Source organism: Passer montanus, unplaced genomic scaffold (genome assembly GCF_014805655.1).
Source record: "Passer montanus isolate IOZ18808 unplaced genomic scaffold, ASM1480565v1 scaffold36, whole genome shotgun sequence".
Taxonomy (NCBI): Eukaryota; Metazoa; Chordata; class Aves; order Passeriformes; family Passeridae; genus Passer; species Passer montanus.
Window position 1 is genome coordinate 8,947,352 of NW_024368374.1, and position 19,541 is coordinate 8,966,892.

At 36.0% G+C, this 19,541-nt stretch overlaps 1 protein-coding gene across 2 annotated transcripts in view; it reads right to left on the minus strand.

The window, feature by feature from the left end:
- COG6 (component of oligomeric golgi complex 6) overlaps positions 1-19,541 on the minus strand; it is a 55,898-nt gene that overhangs the window by 10,096 nt on the left and 26,261 nt on the right. For both annotated transcript variants that reach the window (XM_039716692.1, XM_039716693.1), the window contains exons 11-15: positions 17,346-17,410; positions 12,234-12,325; positions 10,431-10,548; positions 2,575-2,706; positions 1,858-2,025 (exon numbers count right to left, since the gene is read on the minus strand). In XM_039716692.1, coding sequence (XP_039572626.1) covers positions 1,858-2,025; positions 2,575-2,706; positions 10,431-10,548; positions 12,234-12,325; positions 17,346-17,410 — 575 coding nt within the window. The remainder of the gene's footprint in view (positions 1-1,857; positions 2,026-2,574; positions 2,707-10,430; positions 10,549-12,233; positions 12,326-17,345; positions 17,411-19,541) is intronic.

Consider the following 19,541-nt stretch of genomic DNA (forward strand, 5'->3'; position numbering starts at 1 on the left):
TAAAACGTCTAGAAACACAAATAACAAGAAAAAAAAAAACCACAAATAAGGAGACTGATCATCAAACAAGGAAATACTACAAATACATACAACATAATTATTTTATCCATTTACATCTTTCATATTATAAGCAACCAATAATAAAAATGCAGAGAGTTCTTTCATGTCTGACTAATAAAATAACCTATTTTTTTGTATTTGTAAATATAACACCAAAAAATTAAGACTCTAGCCTTGATCTTAAAAATTCCTACATAATTTTATTTTGCTGTAATTCTTTGAAAATACATGATAAAAACCATTCCACTCTTATTGAAAATATTGACAATAACATGGCAGTTTTTCAGTAAACAAGAGACAGTCTTTTATAAGGAAAATAAAACTGAAACTAAATCATACTCAGAATTGATTTTAAATTCAATACTGATAAACCTATATTTCAAAAAAGTCAACTGAAAGAACAATAGACAATGAAATTACAGTTATCCACTTTGTTTTAATTATCTTAATATAAAAAAACTTGTAAGAGTATTTTACATTCTTAATATAATCTGTACTTTGCAGGAAAACCTAATCCCTAAATCCAGTCACAGCAGCAGCAATCATTTTTCAGTTCAAGCAGTCTCAGAAAGACATTTGGGTATATATACAATATTACTTCATTTTTACAGATAAGTACCCCACAAACTTTTCTTCCAATCCTAAAGAAGTTATAATATATTATAAGTCTAGTAAAATGTAAGACTCTTTTGTCTGATACTTGAAGAGTTCACCTTTTTACTTCCTAAAATTGTTTAGAAGAATACACTTTCCTTTTTAAATCAGAAGGGAAATCTTAATATTTCAATTTGTAGTTTTTAACTGTCTTAGTGAGTTCTTTTTCTATGAAAAATGTTTCTCCTATTAAATATGCCATTCTAACTCTACTTGAATAACCTACTTATGTATAATCTTAAAGATGTTCTTGTATTTGTAAAATGTTTGAAGAAAGTAAATGGTATTAAATGTGTAAGCTTCAGCTCTACTGCTTTTCTGAAGAATAAATCAATTACAACATTTACTGTGAAAGGAACTCTGATAAAAGAAATTAGAAATACCCAGCCAGTTTGGTGAGTTTGTCTGTTTACTTGTTTCAGAGCTAAAAGGTGCTAAAACTTCTGATTAGGATTAGAAAGTGGAAAATGGCTCTCAGTCAATCCTTGCTGATCCCTTCAAATAAAAATTTGTGACTTTTTTCAAGCACCCCAGCTCCAAAGGCTCTCCTGAGATAAACTGCAGAAATATTCATGTAGCAAAATATATACGGGCAGTGGCCAAGTTTTTGTAAGTCAACAGTTTCTAAATTTTGACTTCCATTTCAAAATTGTACCACATATGAACAACTATCCCAGGATGTGAGGAGAAACCAAACAAATGAGAAAAGAGGTAGAAAGCAGGACTGAAGCAGTAATTTCAGCTACACAATATACTAGTACAAAATAGAAGATGATCTAACAGTAGATGATGTACTAACTGTATGATGGAATATAGTCAGCCATTTGGCTGAGCTTTCAATTTCCATTTGCTTCTTCTCATACAGTTTGCAGATAAATATTAGAATGATTATGATAATGAAAATGTTCACTGGTCTGGGTTTATATGCAACTAAACCAAACAAACACAAATCTTGTAATAACTTTTTGTCTGTTTGAAATGAAAGATGCTATCTGCTTATGGTCTCTGATAAGAAGCCCTCTTATCCCACTTCCCTGATTTTGATAATGTTTGCTTTGGGTTGATTTTTATGTTCACAGCACAACTTACACTGTACAAAAATCAGTAATAAATTGATTTTCTTTTGGGGGTGCTAAAGCTTACCTGAAACTGCAACATTTCTAGACGTTTGTCAGTGAATTCAAAGAGAGCCAGAGTAGTCCTCATCATGTAAAGTGAATTTACCATGTAGGTTGCCATATCTGCTGTGCCCAAATTACTAGCAGACATAGTACACATCTGTAACAACGGATCTAGCACACAAGACAGAACCTAAAATAGCAAACACACAGAAAAGAGGGAGGGGAGGGAGGAAATCATGTCACATGAGGCTTCTAACCTCATTCTGTCTCTATCACATATTTATCCCCCAAAGCAGAATAAAGAGGAATGAGAGTTTCCAACTGTGAAAGCAGTTTTCTACTGGATTTGTCAGCAGGTGATCACCTACCACAGTGATGGGGAAAGTATAAAAACTTGACAAGAACAGATTCCAGCCTAGCAGGAGGAAGAATAACCCAGATTAGATAATTGGTAATTGTGCAATCTTGAGGGTGTATTTACTTAATGGAGTAGTAATTGGATAACTGAATTTAGATACTGTGTTAAGAGTAGCACTCCATACTCAACTGTAATTATCCATATTGTTAGTCACCCTGTTATGCACATTACAAACTCTGGTTTGACAGAGAGCTCCAAAATGAGACCAGACAAAAAGATTAATGCTCCATCTACCTTTGTGCACTGAAGTTAACTTACACATTCTTTTTTTGCCCCCCTCCCTCCTCTTCACACACACAAAGCAATCAAACATTCTTGTACCTGTACAAAGTCAGCCTGACGGGCATCCAGTGGAACAACAGATGAGTCATGAGATGCCAGAACCTCCCGTAGCAAGTTAAGTGTCTGATTTAGAGCAGAGCTTGGGCCAAGATCAGGAGGTGGAAGCTCAACCTGAAGAACAAGATTATCTGTTTGGGGTGACTTTTATTAATCTCATTTACAGCAAATACCATCCAGTCTGTCAGCACAAATGCAATGAGCCAACAACAAAATTACATATAGGCATACAGAGAAGAATTTAAATTTGACACTGGACAAGTCTAGCACATTTCAGACAATAACTGCCTGCACCTTTCAGCATAACCATCTCATTCAGCCAAACAAGTGACACTGAATTTCTCATTTCATTCAGACTACATCTCCTTTACCATTTGGAGAAACCCAAACACTACTGGTTTTGGCAGTGAAAAAAATACGTTTACTAGATGAGGTGCCAAAGAGTAGCCACCTTGTTGGTACCACTGAGTTCACTTTGCCCCTCTCCAGAAGGAGGTCTGATGGCCAAAGAAACCAAGGAGAGCACAGCAAACATCTTTAGAGTAGAACACTACAGAGCCTCCTGGAAATGAAACTATACCTGATGAACATGCCAGCAAAGAAAGAAAAAAATCCCATCTCTCTCTTTGAAACCAGGCCGAACTTTCACACTTTGTGCTCTGAAACATCTGAGATACAATACATGTCCCCACACTGTTATCAAGAAAGATTTAATGAAAACTTTTTTCATCCTTCTGAATATAGAATGTTCCTCTATTCTCACATTCCAAAAGAGAGTACACTGAACTCAAAGGACGAATGGAAAACTAAATCTAATAGGTTCAGAGAACACCTGTTCAGCACAAGTAGTCTTGAAAGCATGAAACAAATATTCCAGCAATAAAGTATCAGTAATTCAAAAAGAGGCACTTAGTGCTGATCAGCAGTAAAGTTTACTGAAATTTACAGCACTGAATGACATTCTTTTTCTTTCTTCTTATTATTAGGGCTATTGATGCTCCTGAACACACCATTCTCACCCTTGAACTGGACCATGTTCAGTGATATTTTGGCATTACTTTGAGACTAGCGTTTGATGGAGTTTTCACTTCCAACACACACATAGATCATGGCAATTATAATTTCAGGCTGCTTTGCACAGAATTTTTGTCTCCTGAGGTAGCTAGTGCTCAGAAGCTCTTAAATTAGCTTAATCTTTCATTTGGCTGTTCCTTTACAGTCCACTGTCTTCTAGGTAAGAACTGGGAACAACAAAATGGAAGAAGAAAATATAGTAAGGAAAAAAGATTTATATCACTAGATTTTATTTGGGTTACCCTGAAATTCCTGACTACTGCAATAGAGACAATATTATCAGAAAGTGGAAAGAGAATCAAAGTAGTGCTATATTAATTTTGAATATTCTAACTTTTGACAGATGAATACAAAGTGAGGGCTTTTTTTCAAAATCAAAAAAGAAAATTTAAAAACAGACACTTCAAATTTATACAGGAACCTACGGACTCCAACTCATGAGCACTAATCACTCCTTCTAATAAAAAAATAATTGGTGCCCTGAATGTTTTACATGCACTAAGAGATCATTATAATTTATCATATTTCCAGAAAAATAGGTTTCAAATACATGCTGAGTTCTACTTTTGAAGTACCTCTTTCAGATGCAAGCTAGACAGCAGCTAACTAAAACATGATTAAGGAAGTTCTGCAGCAGTGAGTTCAACTGCATTAAAACATACTCCAACACAGTATTAAGTCTCTAATTTGTTTTGACTATCAGTTCAGTCATACAGAAATGATGCCAAACAGCTCTTCAACCTTTTAAAAAACCCAATACATTGTCCGTTTTTAAAATCCAACATACAAAACTGAAATGAATTCTGAAATGGGTACTAAAAGTTGTACATAAGCTTTAGTACAAAAATATGCATTTTCTTTTCTGCATATTAATCAGTGGGGAACAGATACCAGGCCAGTAATCTTCCTCCAAACATAGAACAGGTTCCTCTGAGAGCAAGTAGCTCAAAGGCTGTCCTACAGAATTTTACAAACAGCAAAGGAAAATACAGAAAAAAGAAAAGGCAGTATCAACAATCCAGAAGTGTGCATGTATTTTGTTTCCCTTTCTCATTTACAGAAAAGGTTACATTTTAATAAAGGGCAAATTTTCTTCTGAAAATACTGCACAGCTCATCAGAACTTTATATACTGCAGTACTTTAGCATTAGAAAGTTAACAGTTACAATGCTCACAAAGGGAATGGAATACCTCCCACACAAGGAGAGGCTGTGTTCTGCCTGGAGAAGAGAAGGCTCAGGGGAGATGTGTATAAATATGTGAAGTGAGGGATCAAGATGGAGCCAGACTTTTCAGTGGTGTCCAGTAACAGGTCCAGAGGCAATGGGCACAAGATTAAGACACAGGAAAACAATTCTTTACTGTGAGGTTAGACAAGTACTGGAAACAGCTGCACAGAAGAGAGGTTTTAGAGTCTATCCTTTGTGATATTAAAACTTCAGCTAGAGCAACCCCTGGGCAACCTGCTCTAGCTGACACTCTGTGTCATGAGCAAGATGGCTGCATGAGATGGTTTCTAGTTTCCTGCTGAGCTCATCCATTTTTTAATTCTGTGATACTACTACCAAATAAAACAAAATGGTCATTTAAAACACAGAACTCCACAGAGAAAACCCTACTTAAAAGTCTCAAATGGAATGTTAGTGGCTTTTATAAGAGCCTAATCAGCATTAAATACAGCCTTTTAAAAAAACCCCACTGGCAGGAGCTGGGTCCGAAGTACTACAGAGGGGGACCTTGTAAAAATGTTATGAATTTTTCATGCTGTCAGTTAACACTGCGCAGCATCAACTGCAGAGTCCATTCTCCTCAGCTGACACGATATTCACCAGCACTCCAAGAAACCTCAGTGCGTGTCTTATCAGAGAAGCCATTTTAAGATTTTCTGGTCCTATCAGGATCCTACAGAGGTCAACAAAGTAGAATGCCTAATGGCATGCTTTTCTTTTCAGCTATCAAGCTGGTCTTGGAAGAAAAAATAACTAGGTTTTGCTTTGTTCTCATGGATCCATTTAAAAGCACAACAGCATTCAGAACACAACAATAACAATCAGTTTTATTCAATGTGCCCCACATCTGATTTTCCCGAAACCTAATAGGTTTCATTCTGGCAGGAATCAAATTATGAAGGACAAGTTTACAATTATTCCCATGCAACATTTTAATATCTCTCTCACTGACAAACTTAAAAGATAATGCAATCACAGCATTTAATTAGCATACATCTACTCTAAAAAGAACAGCATTAAGGAATAATAATCCCAGAACTTAATTTGGGATACTCTACTAATAGTCTTCTAACAGCTCAGACAGCAGATGACTGGAGTTTGGCACAATCTTCATTAGTGCCCTTATGATAATTCTCATTCCATTTTATTAAATGTTTGCAATTATTCTTTCCTGTAATAATTGTTCTGGAACGCTAGTGAAACCAGAGGAAGGACATGTGGGCTTGAAAATTCCCACTCTCCTAATTTAACAGGTGGTCCAATAAAACATGCTGACATCAGTTGGTCTAACACACTTGTTAAAATGCCTCACCAATGGATTCATGATATTAAATAACTCCCATACTGAGGGGACTGAAAGAGCAGTCCAGCCACTCCAGTCCATTAGGTACTCTGAACTTTACTTCCAGTTTCATTGGAACAATTTCTGTTGTTCTGATGATTATTTTCATTCACTATTTTCTCCTGGATTTATAATCATCCGTAAAGTGGTCATCTGTAATGGGCTGTTCTTAGAATCAGACAACGGGTAACACAAGCAGAATCCTGAATACCTATACATTTATTCTATAAGCACAGAGTGAAAAGAACCATGGAAAAGGATAGATAAGGATTTTTATGATAATTCTGATCCACTTTACTAGCACTGTTGGTAGACCCATGGCTGGGTCCAAAAAAGCTAAAAAGCAACAAATACAGACACCATTTTTTTCAGCATAACAACACCAATAGTGGTGAAAAAACATTCCAGTTCAACCAAGAACCAGAACAAATCAATTGCTACCAGAACTAGAAAGTACTGGCAAGAATGCCCAACTGGCTCTGAAGGGTAAGAACCACTAAAGCAAAGGAGAGACACTGCTTCCCATGAGCTGATGCACCAAACCTTCAGTGACACAGGAGATGGCTGGTGATGCACAGCTTCTGCAGGATGTCAACATTGAGCTCTACAGCAGCCTGAGAATCTCAAAGTTGTGAATGGCATTTTAAACCCTAAAAAAAAGTGGCTTTGCAACAACTGTTACCAAGCTTTGTGACAGGTTTCAAGAAGTGTCAGAACTAGAGGGACTCCCTTGTGTACTGCATTTCTTTGATAACAATGGACCTGCTTTCCAGCAGACTGCTGAATATTTCTGTTACAGGGATTTCAGCTCAAACAGAGCTACCTGAGAAGCTGGAATGAGAACACCATAAAAAAAGCTTTCACAGAACAAACAGTTTGAAGCTGAGAGCGGCTGAGTATTTTATTTTCAGATTCCAACCAGGATGCTTGAGATTTTCTTATGTAATAAAAAAAAGTTAATAGCGAAGTGCTTCTGGGCAAACCACTAAGTATTCTGAAGTAACCAGGGATTTCCCGCTATCATTTACACCGATGGCTTGACAACCAAGAGAGAGAATCCTGATCTAAGACTGCCTAAAAGCTCCCATACACCTCCACACTAGTGACACTTCTTATGTAATGTGGGACTCTTCTCAAAAATAGATGTGAAGAGGAAGCTATTTTCTTGTCCTAGAAAGAACAGCCTGAAGTCTCAGTTTCCCACTGTACTTTAGAAATTAAATCCCAGGCAGATTGAAGACAATGCTCAACTCAGGATAATCAATAATCTAGGGAATTAAATTGTCTGTGGCGATGAGGACACCCAATTACCATGCTGTCACTTGTCTCCACCCTAAGGCTGGGATCTTGAGGAGTTAGCATATTTAATGAAACCTGCTTTGTCTAAAAAATGTTCCCAACTAACTATACTTAAATGAAGGATTTGCTTAAATAATATTCTGGTCTATCAGCTAGATACACTAGATACAATGTGGATATTAAAAAAGAGAATTATCAGCAATAATAGATGACACTGAGGAAATACTATTGTTAAAATTGTCTACTTGACAGGCCATTCACCGCTTTCCAATAATCTAAACAGAAGAGGCATTTAAACTTAAAGAAATAGAAGTATTTTTACTTCAGAACATCCCAACAATTGAAAATTATTCAAATTGTCTTAAGGATCATACTTTAATCGAAGTATTGGACAATTGCTGTTCTTTGAAACAGGCTTATCAATGCCTTAAAATGCATAACCTAAATTGAAGTAAGAAACCACAACTCCCAGACTGTTCAAGTGAAAAATAATTTACTAATTTTCCCTAGTGAATACTAGTGAATATTCACTAGCTGCACAACATGAACAGCAATGAAGCTTTTGCAACTGTCTATGTAAGCACAAAAGGTCTATCTTCCAGGGGTTTAATCTCCTCTGAAAAAAAAAATCTGGAAGCAATTGCATTGCATTCATAGATGGCAAGAAGCTGGAAAAAAGTTGGATGTGAAGAAAATCCTACTAATACATATACACAATTTTGGTCTGAGCACGCATTAAAAAAAACACGGTAAAAAGCAACCTTCAGTTTCCTCAAAATGTACAGGCATTGTGACATTCACTACTAAATTTACAAAGACAAATGAAAAGGCATAAAACCTGCTTATCTGTACACTAAACACAAAAAAATAAGTAACAAGATAATTAAATTTATGATAAAAGAAACATCTTTATCACATGGAAATTAATATTTTTCTAAGTGTAATCAGCCTATAAATTTTGTATTTTTTATGAAGGAAAACTAATTTCAGTCATGAAGAGATAAGACATTATTCAATCAATTTAGAAATCCACTCACAAAGGGTAATAATATAAGGTGCTACAGAGGACTATCAAAAACTCAGTTATAAGAACTACACATTAGAACAGGAAGATTTCTTCTCAGACAGAGTTACCTCATTGTTAACTCCCGAAGCAGATTAATAAATAATTCTGGAAGCCTTTGTTACCCATATACCTAACAGTCCTCTAAATCTCTTTAAGCTTTTGACCTCAATTATATTCTGAGGAAAGATCTTCATAAAGCACACAGGCAATGTAATATTGTCGACATTTCAGATTTAATTTATAAATGTGTTTCTGAGAAAGAGCAATATTATGATCTTTTCCCATTACATGGTAGGTTCAGCATGCCATTCATTACTTGTAATAAAACACCACTGAAGGTGGCAGGGCAATCACTGCCTTCATTTAAGGCCAGTAAAAGCAAATTTGACTACTCTATAAACAATGACAGCATCTAGAACCAGCTACATCCAGACTGGGGGCTGAGGGAAGGGGAACTAAGAGGGCAAAGAGGAATACACAACCTTCCCACAGTCACAACAGAAAGAACACACACCCATGGACTAGGGGATCATAATTCCTTTATCATCCTTCTCACGAATTCTACACATTTCCAAACTGAAAACAGTGTATCACCCAAAACAAAACCTCACAGACTGTGAGTTACGTGAGCTGGAAAATCATGCTGGATCCTAACTGAGTATAGATGCAATACTCAACAGGATAAATAAATAAGAAAAGACATGAATAAAGAGATATTTTCAAGCCAATATTTTTTTTTTTCCTTAAGCACTTTGTAAGCAAAGAGCAGGCATACATTTTTGCTGCAGTCCATCACTGATTTCTTTTCGTATAAGGAAAATTTACACCAATTTTATTCTAGCCTACATATTAGGAAATAAAATGGTTTTTTTTGGTAAATTCATGTCGTACTTGTCCATTGCATGCTTCAGGAACAGCTTTAGCTGATTCTTGAAGAAGCATTGATAGCAAAGGAACTATTACAGATATGATCCTGCATTCAAATGGAAATACCCGACAGCAACAACGCATTAAATGCACTTCAGCAGTACGGACTGCGGGTGGCAGCAGCTAAGGAGTAACCCAGTGAACAAATGAAACCACTGAAAGGGGTCACTGGGGTATCTGGGAGAGAACAGGAGGAACTGCTTCTTTGAGAAACTCATTCCCTAGCTCCTGCAGAAAGACAGGAAATTAGGACCAGACAGACTGTGCTGAATGAGGAAACTCATTTGGAACCAGAGAACAATACTGACAAAACTTAGAAAACCTGACTGAGTGGCCAGCAAATTACAAGCCTGCACAAATAATAGTTTCTGGAAAATGAAGTATTTTTTTCTATTTTTTTTGTAGGTTAAATAATTTAGAAATGCATTTACAAATGTCACAGAAATGTTCATATGGTAAAACTACTTTTACAATAGACAGAAAATTTTGGGATATACCTTGCAACTTCAAAAAACGAATTATGCACAATTAACTACTGATCTGATGATGTATTAATACACATTATGCAACTCAATTGCCTGACTTGGCTCTATTGCACTTAAGAAAATTTCCTACTTTTGTTTCTTCTTGTAGATTTTAAAAATATGTAAACTGTTCTCCAAAAGAATATTGCTAACCACAAGATTTTAGACACATATCCACAAAACCCCCACCATTATTAGAGTTAAAATATAAACAGCAAGTTTGTAATGTAGTTCTATGACTAAAATATTGAAAATACAAGACTTAACTTTAGGAAAAGCTGACATATAAACCAGCTATTTACCTAGTAATCTTACTAGACAAAAGGGAAATGCAAGCATGTTTTGAAACATGAAAGCTGTACAATTTTGAAACAAACCTTGTCCATTAGTTTACTTGCATGAAGACTCAGGCTATTAAAGAATATTTTCTTGCTCAACAAATGCATTTCTTCAATTGTTGTCAACAGTGTGGCTGCACTGTTTCCTACAATACCACTGAAAAAAATTAAAATTATTTGACAAATCCAAAGGGAGAACATGATAGTCAGATACTTAAATATAATTTTAAAAAATATTATTTTCAAAGTTTAAAATTTAGAACAAATAATTGCACGGAACAATTCTCCATAAAGGCTAAGAGATAAGCGGATTGTAAGAACAAGTATCATCAAGTATGTCACTAAGCAAATATTAAACATAGGCTATCAAACTTGCATAAACTTTTTTGTAGAGTATTAGAGTTTACCAGATTCTTGCTTTCTTATGCAATAAAAGTACTTCTGTTATCAAAACCAAATTACATAACAAAAAGGGTTAACAATATTCTATCATACTGCCTGTTAGGAATAGCATTACCTCTCTCATTTCTGCCCTGAGATGCTGGGCATTCCCAAAACTGTAAGAATTCATGCCTTGCTATTCCGAGTGTTAAACTATCACACAGCACAGACACCACAAAATCCTTAAATGGCACTACAGGACTATGCCCCTCTCACAGATATACCCTCCCTCTGGCTATAGGAATTGCACTCTTAAGCCACAAACTGTCAGTGAAAATTCATCAGATCATAATAGGACTAAACCTCTATCTCGATTTTCAGACTGTAAACTTGTATTTATATTTATTGATCACTTCTCAAACTGCTTTTTCCTTTCATTAGTAAGGTGGACCTTTCCTATGCAGAAGAAATTATTCATCAAGTAGAAGGTACTTCAGTGGTCTTTAAACACTGTGCTGTTAACAAGACAGAAACCAACAGGTAAGACTGTGTAAGACCTTCCATTTTAACATCACGTTTTCAATTGCACCAAGCTTTATAACCATGGGGAAACAGTAACTTTGGAGACAGCAAAACAACATCAAAATGTTCCAGGACTTTTGGACAATAAAATTAAGACTAGGTCTTACATGTGTTTTACAATAGTCCTGCCATCACAATTGAGGAATTTAAATAAGCTGGGAGATGCCCAAGAACCACTTATCCCAGTCTGCCCAACATCTGAAGTATTTTCAGACAAAGAAGCTCAACTGGTAATATTAATGTTTCAAATTCTCAGCAGTTCAGGGCTGTAGAAGATCTTTCTCCTACTGCTCTTTCTAACCAACATAAACTACAGCATATGCCACAACATATAAATGATATATAAATTAAGAGCTCTGGCTTTTCTCCAGTTTCTGTACTCCTAGGGACCTCTAGGAGGTTGGAAGGTGATCAGTGCATCTTCAACAGTAAGATAAGGGAGTGCATAATTAGGAAAAAAAAGCTATCAAAAAGTTATCAAAACACAACGATTTAAAACAATATTTAAAACAAAACAAAAAACAATCAAACCTCCCAAAAACATGAAGAAATTTTATTTAGTAATATTTTCTCAAAGGGGACTTGACTTTGTCACAGGAAATGTTGTATAGAGTTTTTTTGTATACTACTTGAATCTACACAGAACAATAAAGAAACAGTTATTGTGGCAAATTTGTGCTGTATTCCAAAGCAGTTTTGAGATGAACTGAGGAATGGCAAGGGGTAAATGGTTTCTGCTTGACATCATGTATGTTTGTATTTGATGTTATAGTGCAGAGCAACAACTAAGCAACAAAAGCACTCTTCCTAGCAGATTTGTTCTTACCTATACAATTAGGGAAAAAAGGCATTTTTAAAATATTTTGTAATTTTGCATACCTGATTGTATGGTGGTAGAACTTGAGCAAATTAGAAATCTTGTACAGTAGAACTGCTCCTGGTTCAGCAACAATCACCTGCTCAATTCTAACCTGTAGCATGAACAAATACAAACATTCTTCAGGTCATAAATTCTGAGAGCCAGCCTTCTATGACTCCGTATGCAATATATCTCTGATTTTTGAGAAATAATACAATCAGAAATAAATTTTAAAAGAGAACGTCCAGTTAACTTTAATGTTTGGCTTGAACTGAAGTGCTTTCTGGGCTGCCAAGCATCTGGGCAGAAAACACAAAGGCATATGTACTCTTAAAAAAAATAAAAACTACAAACCCTGCTGTTATTGGAAATTTAAAAATATTCAGATCATTTGATGGATTAATACCAGTACATACTGGAGTCTTCCTCAGCGCTGAATAGCAAGAACAGTTGCAATGCTGCAGAATCACTAAACTACAGCAGTAGATTTCTAGCATCATGCAGAAATTCAGAACATCAAAGTATTAGATATTTTGCCTAAGAAACAAATTTCACCTGGATAAATAAATTCTTCCCTGAAAGGAAAGCATATATATATCCCCTCCAGTATTTAGTTAGAAATTTATAAGTAATAACCAGCTATGTTGATTGTTTATCTCAACCAGGAGATACTGGCTACACAACAAAATGGTGCTGAGTGTCTTTACAGTTGGACAGCTGATGTCTTGTCTCCTTGGTACACACAGTCTCAATCCACTCATAAAAAGCTGCCCCAGGGTCAATCTTTGTGCACTTATGAAGCAGAATAGACAGTGACTTATCCCCGCACTGCTCTCCCACGTGCCTGAGTGTGAAAGGGCTACACACAAATCAGCAGCCACCACCCACTCTCCTGTTATTTGCTGTTCAATAGAACATGATGTGCTGCAGTCCTTTCTTCTCAGAGCCAGCTGTAGGGAAAACCAACCAACATTATGTTTCCTCAATCCTTTCAGTTTGTATCTAATTCACAGACCAAAACCAAATAACACTTTTTAACTCTTATTCGCAATACTTAATGCACAAAGTTTATTTCAACACAAAGGTGAACTCTGCTTTTCAATGTGTCTGTATATACAAAGGTCTATATACAAATATATGTTTCCAGTGTTACCTAAAAGGTCCTGTGGGGATGAATACTGAGTATTTTCTGGTTGTACAGCAAAAGAGAATATGGCAGGCAGGGGAAAAAGAGGGAAAACAATACACTAACAACAACAACAAAAAAACATGAAAAACTGAAAGTAAATCAAATAATTAAAAACTGAACAAGAGAACAGGCAGAACAAGAGGGGGAAAAATATTTTAGTGTGATGAGAGAAAAATAAAAATTTAAAAGACAAAGTGGGAAAAGAAGAACTGCTGCTTCCCATACAGAAGTCTTCACTGCACTGGAGAACCAAAATTTGCAAGCGACACAACCGAACCTCTTTGGGGAAGCTCTGGACTTAGAGCTCCTACTATTTTTCAGTCCTGTATGTCCTGTTGTTAACTGACCATATAACACTACCTTCAGTCCATGGAGGGCATCAAAGACATTTTGCTTTGAACTCATCTTAAATGTTATAGAAAAGATGATGAGTTTAATTTAAATGTTTTTTAGGATTCTCCTTCCTCCATCTGAAATGAGAGGCCTGTGCTAAGATCTACCACTAGGGAGTATTCAAGAGTCACTTAAGTGTCTAAAATACAAACCAACTATCAGTAAGAAATGTGGGCAATTTAGACTGCATGTAAGCATAACTGTTCTACAATGTATTGTAGAAAAACTGAATCTACTACTGTTGTTCCACTGAACATGGTGGCTTGTAATTATCTAATTACCTATTATGCACTGTATCAAGGCTGTTCTGCTTGGGGGCTTCTCAGGGGGGATTTTTTCTACCTTTTTTTTTCTTTCCCCTCAGGAAACAGTAAGTGTTTCATTCTTTTTACTGTAAAGTCTAGACTGTCAGTGAATTAATATAAGTTGTATTCTATTAAAATACAGCATACAATGGAAAGTCTTTAACTTTTCTTTTAACTTTTTTTTTACTAGCACAGTAACTAACCAACAACAATATTTCAGGGGATTATATCTAAAGATACCAGCAGCACATAAGCGTAGAGTTTGGCAACTGAAATTAAAGTTACTGTGCACTTAACTATAAAAATCACGAGCACTCAGATCAAGACCAAAACTTCCTCTGACTTACACAGGAGTTTGATTTCATTCCTAATCACTTTGTTAGAATGCACAGAAATACTGAACTCAAACATCAGCATTCAGTATTAAGAGAACTGATTCAAGAGCACAGAAAGTTTTGAAATATATTCCAAAAAAACAAAGCTGTGGTGATTGTGTGTCTATTAGGACAGGTGTCTTCCAACAGATCAAAAACAAAAAGGTTGTGAAGGATAATCATAATTCTGTGGCAACAAGCACAAAACTGAAATACAACAGATTCTGTCTGAACATCAGGGAATACTTTTTTTCACTGTGCAAAGCAGGTGGCTGAGCACTGGCATATGTTGCCCAGCAAGGCTGTGGAGCCTGCATCCTTGGAAGTATTAAATAAGTCACTAGGACATAGTCCTGGGCAACCAGCTCTAGGTGGCCCTGCCTGAGCTGGGAGTTTGGACCAAGTTTGGACCAAGTGACCTCTGGATGTCCTTTCTAATCTCAATTCTTTTGTAATTCTGTGACTTTCTAAAAGGCACCTCTGAATTTTACCTCTCTCCAGACCTTATTCTTTTCCTAGCAGAAACTTATGTATAGTATCCAAAAACTAGCTGTTCACATTTGAGACTGATTATTTGTCAACTGGGTATGGTTGTTATAGATACAGAATTCTAAGAGAAATTTATTATAATCATATTTAGGCACAGTAGATTTTGCTTTAAAACCACCTGGATTTATACACTGCACAGTCAGGCAATAATTGGTATCAGCTTCATCACCTTGATTACCTCAGTACTTATGTGAAGCACATACAACAGACAAGTCAGTCAATCATTTGATGGATCATCATTAATGATTTCTATCACATGTGTTCCCTAAACTTACTATGGCTGTAGTTTGAAAAAAAGACAAGTACAGAAAGATGTGACAAATACAAAAAACTGCAGTAGCATAAAGAAGGTAATTAGGAAACAATTTTTCATGGTGTCTTTAAAATACAAGAGCAGGAGTTATTAAAACAAACCCAAAAAAAAACAAAACACCAAAACAAAAAAACAAACAAACCCCACAAACAACAAAAGGAACTGGCTTTTCACACAAAAGCTGAAATGTTCACTTCCCTCCTGAAAGATATGTTGTGAATATCATCAGTTTATATCAATTTGACATGTTCATGCAAGAAAACATCTATTGAGATCTATTATATACAAAGAAGTTATGGCTCAGTAAGTCCTTAGTATATTAACAAACAGGCAAGGAAACTATCCTATGGAAGAATGACACAACTGCACAACCTGTACACTCTTCCCTAAGCAAAATGATCACTATGAAAAACAGGTTAGTGAATTACATTGATTTTTCATTTGACCCATTACAGCTATTCCCATACACTTATCACAAAGCTGTAATTTTATACATCAGCACTCCTCAACAGAGGAAAAGTAAACCAAAATCAAGACTCTAATTTAGCATCCTAGTATCCCTCATTATATGACTATTATAAACTGTGAAGGATAATCATAATTCTGTGGCAACAAGCACAAAACTGAAATACAACAGATTCTGTCTGAACATCAGGGAATACTTTTTTTCACTGTGCAAAGCAGGTGGCTGAGCACTGGCATATGTTGCCCAGCGAGGCTGTGGAAGTATTTAGAAGTCACTAGGACATAGTCCTGGGCAACCAGCTCTAGGTGGCCCTGCCTGAGCTGGGAGTTTGGACCAAGTGACCTCTGGATGTCCTTTCTAATCTCAATTCTTTTGTAATTCTGTGACTTTCTAAAAGGCACCTCTGAATTTTACCTCTCTCCAGACCTTATTCTTTTCCTAGCAGAAACTTATGTATAGTATCCAAAAACTAGCTGTTCACATTTGAGACTGATTATTTGTCAACTGGGTATGGTTGTTATAGATACAGAATTCTAAGAGAAATTTATTATAATCTTATTTAGGCACAGTAGATTTTGCTTTAAAACCACCTGGATTTATACACTGCACAGTCAGGCAATAATTGGTATCAGCTTCATCACCTTGATTACCTCAGTACTTATGTGAAGCACATACAACAGACAAGTCAGTCAATCATTTGATGGATCATCATTAATGATTTCTATCACATGTGTTCCCTAAACTTACTATGGCTGTAGTTTGAAAAAAAGACAAGTACAGAAAGATGTGACAAATACAAAAAACTGCAGTAGCATAAAGAAGGTAATTAGGAAACAATTTTTCATGGTGTCTTTAAAATACAAGAGCAGGAGTTATTAAAACAAACCCAAAAAAAAATAAAACACCAAAACAAACAAACAAACAAACAAACCCCACAAACAACAAAAGGAACTGGCTTTTCACACAAAAGCTGAAATGTTCACTTCCCTCCTGAAAGATATGTTGTGAATATCATCAGTTTATATCAATTTGACATGTTCATGCAAGAAAACATCTATTGAGATCTATTATATACAAAGAAGTTATGGCTCAGTAAGTCCTTAGTATATTAACAAACAGGCAAGGAAACTATCCTATGGAAGAATGACACAACTGCACAACCTGTACACTCTTCCCTAAGCAAAATGATCACTATGAAAAACAGGTTAGTGAATTACATTGATTTTTCATTTGACCCATTACAGCTATTCCCATACACTTATCACAAAGCTGTAATTTTATACATCAGCACTCCTCAACAGAGGAAAAGTAAACCAAAATCAAGACTCTAATTTAGCATCCTAGTACCCCTCATTATATGACTATTATAAACCAGATATCTTTGAAGAAAGAAATCTTTGAGAAAAAATCCTTCAGAAGTCAACAATCTAATTCTTAACCAAGGGCAATGAAAATACACTGAAGAGATGGGAGCACAAGTTCTGAAAAAACATGACAGAACAGCTTTTGTATTTAGAGTGCTACGGAAAACAAAATACTTCACCTTCAGAGGCCTGCAGACACCTTCTGTGATGTGCCCAACTACTTCTTGAATATTTTCTTCCACACCTATAGTTAATGCAAACACATGCTAAGATTATGCAAATGTAATTCTCTTTTTTTTTCTTCAAGACTATAAAACAAATAAACAAATGTAGGAGGTACTCCTCCATAAAAAGCATTATGAACTGTGTGTTCTTTTCTCCACACGACTAGTTCACACCTCCACTGTACCCCCAATCTAACCATTAAGAAATAGCTGCATGGCAAAACAGTCCTGGAGTCATTACCTTTCGCTATGCAATTGCTTCCTAGGGCAACACAGTGCGTGGGAATTTGAGGTAGAAGCAGCAAGGGGAAGAATAAATGATTTAGCAAGAAGCTATCTCAGTAAGGCTCAGTATTAGCACTTCATGAAATTAAACTAGAAAAATACCCAAAAAACAACCAGGCTGGTGAGACGCCCAAGGAGCAGCAGTAGCCCCCATCTGAAAGGCCTGACTGGCAAACACACGTGTCTGTCAGTGCTGCTTACTGACGAGCTCGTGGCGCTGTTACTAATGAAGTGACATGTGTACCTCCACACTGCTGCGTGTGCAGCACTGGCAAACGCTTCCTCCCCAGCAGCAATTGAAACTCATCTTTCACAGAACGATGTACAAAGGAGAATATTGCCCTATCTTATCACGAAACACAAATGAATTGTTGCATGGCAACCACTGCTGTCATAAATCAATCAAACTGAAAGCAACAGATCTTCAAGCTCTCACTTCAGTAACAACTCAGAACAGATTTATGGAGAAAGCAATACTTTAATTCTAATTTAAAACTTGTCAACAGGAGTTCATCTTCAGATGGGACCCATGCAATGAAAGTAAACAAACTGACTGTGACATGTGACAGAAATCAGGTGACCCGAAGCTATATTTTGCTTATTTCAGACTGAGACAGATTACCTCGGAGAGTAAAAATAATGAAAGATCAGAGATCTGTGCCAATGCCTCTTTACACCAAGTTACATGAAAAGCCATATAAACCGTAACAACTGAATTCAGTGTGGTGGCTGTAAGAATTTCAACATACTGAACTGGTAAGGTAATAAAAATACACTTATATACTTGAGTATTGATATCAAGGCAAAAAGCAAGATTAAAAACCACAGCGTGCATGCTCTTTTACGTAATGGCTAGCTCTCAGACCTTAGCAATTTACACATTTTTTAGTAGGAACAGTCACACTTGTACTGCTCATCAATGTAACAAGTACCTAGCACATATTTGCAATAGTGTATCTAGACCAGATTGACTGAAAAACAAGTTGTTTGGTATGAAAATTTTAGCTCAAAAAATATACAAGTTCGAATACCAAAGGACATGGAATAAAAATTTTGAGACACCACATGCTTGTGCCTTTGCATGTATTTTCATGTCCAATTAGAATATCTGGATTCCAAAAGCAGTGAAATCTTCCAGCAGAATGGGTTACATAAGTGGTGCAAGTTTGACATAAAAGACTTACACAATAAACAATTCTCAAAGGTCCAAAATAACTTTTAGAATACAGCTCATAACTGAAGATACACTTCCAACTCCTTGCTACACCACATATAATTTTTCTCTGAGTATCCTTCTATAAAAGGAGAGATCTTTTTTGGACTTTGTTTAGCTTCTGTTCTCCATCTGGGTTCCTGTAACTCCACAAAAAATGGGTTTCGACTGCATCTTTTAAAATGCCTGCAATTCTCCATTCCTTGCAAGGAGAAGATTTTCTATGACTGGCAGGCTCCTGCTAGCTATAGAATACCTAAACTCTGAAGAGGAAAACCAGACGCTTTATGCTTGTCCAGCAAAAGAGCTGAACTTTTCTGAATGTTTTCAGCACTTAAATATTTAATAGCATTTTTGGTCAGATTAATCTGAAACAGCTAATTTTTGCAAACTTAATATTTTAAAACTTTTTAAAAAACAATCCTTGCACACTCTGCTTATGGGCTACATAGTTTGGTCACTTTAAAGTAAAAACTGGGATGGAAACATTCCTCAAAAAAAGAAGTGCCACATATACAATTCTTCATCCAGTGGGACCATATCCACGAACAGGTATACAAGTGGCTTTTTTTTTTGTTGTTGTTTTTTGAGAAAAGAAATTTTTGTACAGCTGTGATTTACCACACTCTCCACAGACCTGAAAGTACAAAGAA